At 40.3% G+C, this 6,147-nt stretch overlaps 1 protein-coding gene across 1 annotated transcript in view; it reads left to right on the forward strand.

Moving 5' to 3' along the window:
* The window catches only part of LOC101801364 (ovostatin), a 30,495-nt gene extending 24,805 nt beyond the window's left edge, over window positions 1–5,690 (forward strand). Inside the window, exons 30-35 of the mRNA XM_005029990.6 lie at window positions 110–325; window positions 465–589; window positions 882–972; window positions 2,567–2,638; window positions 3,920–4,022; window positions 5,017–5,690. Of these exons, the coding sequence (XP_005030047.1) occupies window positions 110–325; window positions 465–589; window positions 882–972; window positions 2,567–2,638; window positions 3,920–4,022; window positions 5,017–5,069 (660 nt within the window). The 3' untranslated portion in view covers window positions 5,070–5,690. The remainder of the gene's footprint in view (window positions 1–109; window positions 326–464; window positions 590–881; window positions 973–2,566; window positions 2,639–3,919; window positions 4,023–5,016) is intronic.
* Window positions 5,691–6,147: the final 457 nt, after the last annotated feature.

The raw sequence follows: 6,147 nt of genomic DNA on the forward strand, positions 1-6,147 counted from the left end.
CCTCCTTTTATGACTGATCACTGACAATGGAAAACAGTAATTTTGCAATCTCATGCTCTATTTCACAGCTGTGTATCTGTCTAATTAGGGATCGTATTGTTCTTTTCAGGACACTGTTGTTGCTCTCCAAGCTTTAGCCAAGTATGGATACCTGACCTTCTCTAAGGAAAGCCGTAACACAGTCAAGGTCAGCTTCATGCAGTTGCCCAGTAAGGCCTTCCAGGTGAATGACAAGAACCGCTTCTTACTGCAGCAGGCTTCCTTACCCACTGTTCCAGGGAATTACAGCATGGATGTGAATGGCACTGGCTGTGTCTATCTGCAGGTAAGCAAGCTGGAGACTCACCACGACCCTGGTGAGAACTAAGCAGGGGTCCTCTTTACCTCATTTTTTTCTATACCTCATGCCAAAGCCACCAAAATCTGTAGATCTGTGACCATCTCATGCTTTCCATCTCTTTTAGACAACCTTGAGATACAACGTGCATCTGCCAAACCAAGTTGCAGGATTTTCTCTCTCTGTACAGACAGCCAATGTATCCTGCACAAACAACTTCCCACCAAAGTTTGACCTTGTCATCTCTGCCAGGTAACTTCCTCTTCTTGATCTACCTTCTTGCATTCTCAGTTTGGTAAAATACCCAAGGGAGGATTTAAGTACAGGCAGTTAACCATTATTGTGCGCCTGCAGGAAGACAAACGGGACAATATCCTAACTCTCTCATCCTTCACTACTAAATTTCTCTCACTTGCTGTAAACCAGTGGAACATCAGAGCCATTCAGTTTAGAGATTATCTGAGTTGATTGTGAGTTAGAGCTGAAAATTTCATTCACCAGTCTCCTCTTCATTTGGACATTAATAGAAGTTTTCTCATTTCAGTTACACAGGGAACCGCCACGTCTCCAACATGGCTATTATTGATGTGAAAATGCTCTCAGGTTTTGTTCCCGATAGATCTTCCCTGAAAAAGGTAAAGAATGGGAGCAAAGTGAATGGTAAACCTTGAAAATAGAGGAGGTTGGCAAAAATAGTCACTGATTAGCAAATTGTGGACCAATGGGGATTCTACAAAGTCCCTGGTCACAGTCTTCTGTCACATACTCTGTCAAATTTGCAGCTCTTCATCTGCTGAAGACAAATCTGTTAGGATCTGCCAAATTCAGTAGCTCAAAAAAGGTGAGACTGCGTTCTCCAAGTCCAGTCAGCAAGTAAGGCCGAGCATGTGTTCCCAATAGGCACACATGCACACAATACACCTACACAGCTATAAATGACTGGCCACACAGATCAATCGAGACAGAAAAGGCACATATAGCACAGGTGGCCTTATCCTTTTCCTCTTTCTGTCTGATTAGGATGAAAGCTCATTTCTGGAAGTGGTATAGGTATATATGCATTAACATAATGTGGAATATCCCCTGGTAGCTGGCCTCAGACACTCAGTCTGACCAGTAGCTGCCCCTGGTTCCTTGGTCTGCCACACACTGCCTTATACTGGCACTTGGACACCTTCAGGGCCACTCCAGCCACTCCAGTGTCTGGGACTGAGACCTCTTGCACCTACACATATGCACGGTGGGCACCTCCAATACATAGACCTTAGGTATGTAGTCAATAATATAGCCGGACTTGTATGTTTTCCCAGTTGCCTCATGAAGACACATACAGACACAAACACACACAAACAAGTTGCTCTGCTAGCTAGCCCAGACTGCTGGCCTGTCCAGTATGTGACCCCAAGACCTTATTAGTGTCTCCAGTAACTAACCCAGACTTTCTGGTCCCTCCAAGTCAGATTCTCTGGTCTCTTCAGTATTTAGCCCAGACTTGTGGCTGCTTCAAAACTTGGCTGCCAAACCACATAACTTGTTATTCCTGTTATTCTATTTTGATATACACTAGCAATCATGAAACTTAAACTCCAAGTAAACAAAAAGAACAATGCAATTTATTTTAGAATCTTCTCACAGCTTGGTACATCTAAAAGCACTTATCATTCAGGCATGATTTTTTTTTTGTCTAGAACTGTAAGACATTCGTAACTTTTCTTTGGAAGATGAAACCCCCTGATGATGACATTATTGACATCCCACTCATTGCATCCATTTGGCAAAAAAAATAGCTTGTTTTAACATTTGAAACATTATATTTTATTTATTTATTTTTTAATAGTAAAATAATTTTGTTCATGTAGTTTTCTAAAACTTTTTGGTACTATTGTAATATTTTTAAAAAATATACTACAGAAAGCAAGTTAGTTCAACCTGCATAAATTATCGTGTGATTTTAAATTCTCGTTGAAATGACACTACGCTTAAGCTGATAAGTAGACACACACACCAAACCTGACCAGTAAAACCAGGATAATTTTCATTGTGGTTTATTTCAGCTTGCCATTGTATGAAAACACCCGACCTTTTGCATTTTTTATTTTGGCCACTAGATGTCACGGTGGCACAACAGGAGCACAGCGACCACTTTAAACATTTTGCTACCGTATAGCTATTTGTAAGTCTCCTTGACAAACCTCACGTTAAAATTGGTATCACTTGCCTTATTCATAGCTTCAGTACCAAGATTCTGTTGTGGATCGCGTAGACATCAAGAACAACCACATCTTCTTTTACCTTCAGAAGGTAAGTTTGGGAAGTTTCTTTCGGGTTTTGTTAAAATGGAAGTTTAAAATAGGCTCCCAGAGAAAAAGAAAAATCATATCAAAAGCAGATTAAGAAGACAAACCTTAAAGAATTAAAGGGACTTTACCCTGTCCAACCTCAAGTAAGTAAGTTACCTAGAAATACAATAGTTGTAGTGTACTGTGAAGAGCTTTGTTACTACTTTTAATACATGAAGAATGCTATGTGATTAAATAACATTTTGAAAACATAGCAAAGTTTCATTCCATATTGCAAAAAAATCACAGTCAGCATAATATTCCTGAGCCTCTAAGTGACACTTTTCATCATTTGATGAAAGCTGAAAGTGTATCATATGAAGTCAATATCATCCCCTCCCTTTTAGAGAGAGGTATGTATGAAAAGAGTGCTCCTCCCACATCAGTGACATTAACAAAGGGAGTGAGGGAGAAGGAAGAAAATCAAAACACAAGGTATCTTAAAATACCGAAAGGGGAAGGAGGGAGGAAGCAAAATGAATTATATCTACCTTTTATACAATAATTGTTATCAGTTGGTCTGCAAGGATCTAGTAAGGAAGATCGGAGGCAGTATTCTGAATTCACAGAGAGGCTGAGATGTTGAGATGGGAATGTTTACACAGCAGGGCACCGGTATTGCAGAAAGCTCTACAGAACCCCTGTCCATGGCTCCATGCCTATAAAGAGATCAGCAAGATAAAAACAAGAAGAAATGGAGAGGAAAGCAGGGTCACAGTCCCAGACATAAAGCAGAAAGCTTGAAGATGAGGAAGAGGAGTAAGGAGGAATGTTTGGGTCTGGCTACAAGAGTATGGATTGAGGAACAAAACAATAGGGGGGGGTGGGAGCCTTGAATTCAATGTGATTAGAGAAAAAAAAAGGGGGGGGGGAAGGTTCATAGGAAGGTGGTTTTAGCTGGGAAAAAGCAAGGAAATAAAATAACTACCTTTTAGTGAGAGGAAGAATGGTGATGTGCTGAAAGCTTCAGTAATCACAGAATGGTTGTATTATAGGCAATGGAAGTATGAAAAGAAAGAAGGAAAATAGCTCACAGGTTTAGCAACAAAACATATTTAGCAACAAAACGTGTTTAGCAACAACATTTAAACAATGTCTGATTTGATTTAAAGATTACAATCTGGAGAGAAGTGTAGAATGGTACTTTGTCATCTAGTCTGGCCCAGATGCATCTACTCAACCTTAGCCTCAGGACTAGACATGTAAAGAAAAAGTCCTCATCTTTTTGTCTTGCCATTTCCAGCTCTCCCAGAAAGCAATCAGCTTCTCCTTCAGTGTGGAGCAAAGCCTGCCTGTGTCAAATATCAAACCAGCAGCAGTACATATTTATGATTACTATGAAACAGGTAGGTGACCTCAGCAGACACACACGCACACCAAAAAAATAAAATAAAAAATAATAATTAAAAATATTTATCTCAGCATTTGCTGGGTGAGGACAGTGGATTTTCCCTTACTGTCTCTGTGCAAGCTTCTCTTCATGTTTCTGCTGCTTTTATTTCTCTTTGTTAGAGAAGCAAGCTAGCAATTTTTCTGCTTTCTCTTACCAGACTGCAAAGGGTTTTCAGAAACATAGACAGCAGATGTCCCCATCTTTTCATTTCTTGCTTCATTTAAACATATAGCAGGTTAGAAAGTGATGTGTCATGAGTTGCTTTCTTGCAAATTACATGCAGAAAGAAGTGTGGTTTCGCTTTCTTTCCCCAGTTTGGACATGATGACATAAAATCAGTAACCCAAAGACAACAGCATTTATGACTTCACTAATCTAGCTTGTCTCATATTTTTACTTTACATGGCCACAGTAGGCTGTGGTCAAAATACTAGCCTATACTGGAATTCAAATACTTAAGTAGGAATGTCAGTACTGCTGAACTCAACAGAAGCTTAAGCATGTAATTAGAATATTAAGAGCCTGACCACCTTTCTAGATATGTCCTCAAGGAACTACAAATATATCAGGCATTACCCAATTGTGGCAGTTTTGTTATCAAAACTGTGACTCAGGTTCTCAGAAGCTTTTCTCAAGTATAACCCAATGGTATAACCTTTGGGAACTATCTCAGCAGAATAGCAGCAGCATCCAGAGAATTCTGGAGTGCCTGTTCTACTACCTGATCCACATCCCATGTCATAACAGTAATCACAAACACTGCCAGAGGAGTGCATTAGGCACTGACTGTGCAGACCTGCAACTGAATGCCTTGACAACTGGAAGACCACAGCAAAATTTATAAGATGTTTTCCAATTCAGCATAATGTGTTAATCTTATGCACAGGGACTGGGGTCTGAATGATTTCTTACTCATACAACTGTCATCTTTCTTTTTTCCTTTCCAGATGAATATGCCCTTGCAGAATACCAAACACCCTGCTCTGCATCTTCCAACTGAAATCAGATACGTGCCAGAAGAAGTAATGGGTCAGAAGGTATAAAACAAGCATTTGTAGGGGAAGAAGAGGATAAGAGACTTGGTTGTTTATGGAGAGGGCAATGAAAAGTGTATAGAAGAATAAATCCCAATGTGACATCGATTAAAATGACACATTCTGGCCCAGGCTTTAAAAATGTTTTGGGTCAGTGAGGATCAGAAACTGCAAATAAAGTGGTTTTCCTAATAAGGGAGATAACTGTGCAACCACCCATCTTTTTGGAAACTCATGTCATATATTTCAGTGGTAGCTTTATGTAAAAGTAAACTCCTGAAACATGTATTTTTGGCCACCGATTCCTCTTAAGAAACCTAAAATTAGGAGAATAATCTGTTGCTGCTTCTGTAGATTTTGATTTGTTTTGGTCTTTCCATTTATCCTGAAGGAAAATACTGAAGAAATGACATTGATTCTCACATTTTTCAATGACTGAGCTTGGAGAATGTTGTTTACAGATGTTAGACTTCTAGTCACAGGAATACAACTTTATGCAATTTTTACTTCCACTTGGAAAGAGGGATTCTCTCCAGATTAACCTCTCATTTTTTACTGTTCTTTGGAATAAAACCTTCTGATTGATAGTCTCAATCTCCACTTCTTGCTGTAAATGGGGACTGTAAGGTTCTTCATAAACTGAACGGCTGAGGGCACTGGGCCTGTTCAGCCTGGAGAAGAGGAGGCTGAGGGGAGACCTCATCGCAGTCTACAACTTCCTCATAAGGGGGTGTCGAGAGGCAGGAGACCTTTTCTCCATTAACACTAGCGACAGGACCCGCGGGAATGGGGTTAAGCTGAGGCAGGGGAAGTTTAGGCTTGACATAACGAGGGGGTTCTTCACAGAGAGAGTGGTTGCACACTGGAACAGGCTCCCCAGGGAAGTGGTCACTGCACCGAGCCTGACTGAATTTAAGAAGAGATTGGACTGTGCACTTAGTCACATGGTCTGAACTTTTGGGTAGACCTGTGCGGTGTCAAGAGTTGGACTTGATGATCCTTAAGGGTCCCTTCCAACTCAGGATATTCTATGATTCTATGATT

Source organism: Anas platyrhynchos, chromosome 1 (assembly GCF_047663525.1).
Source record: "Anas platyrhynchos isolate ZD024472 breed Pekin duck chromosome 1, IASCAAS_PekinDuck_T2T, whole genome shotgun sequence".
Classification (NCBI taxonomy): Eukaryota; Metazoa; Chordata; class Aves; order Anseriformes; family Anatidae; genus Anas; species Anas platyrhynchos.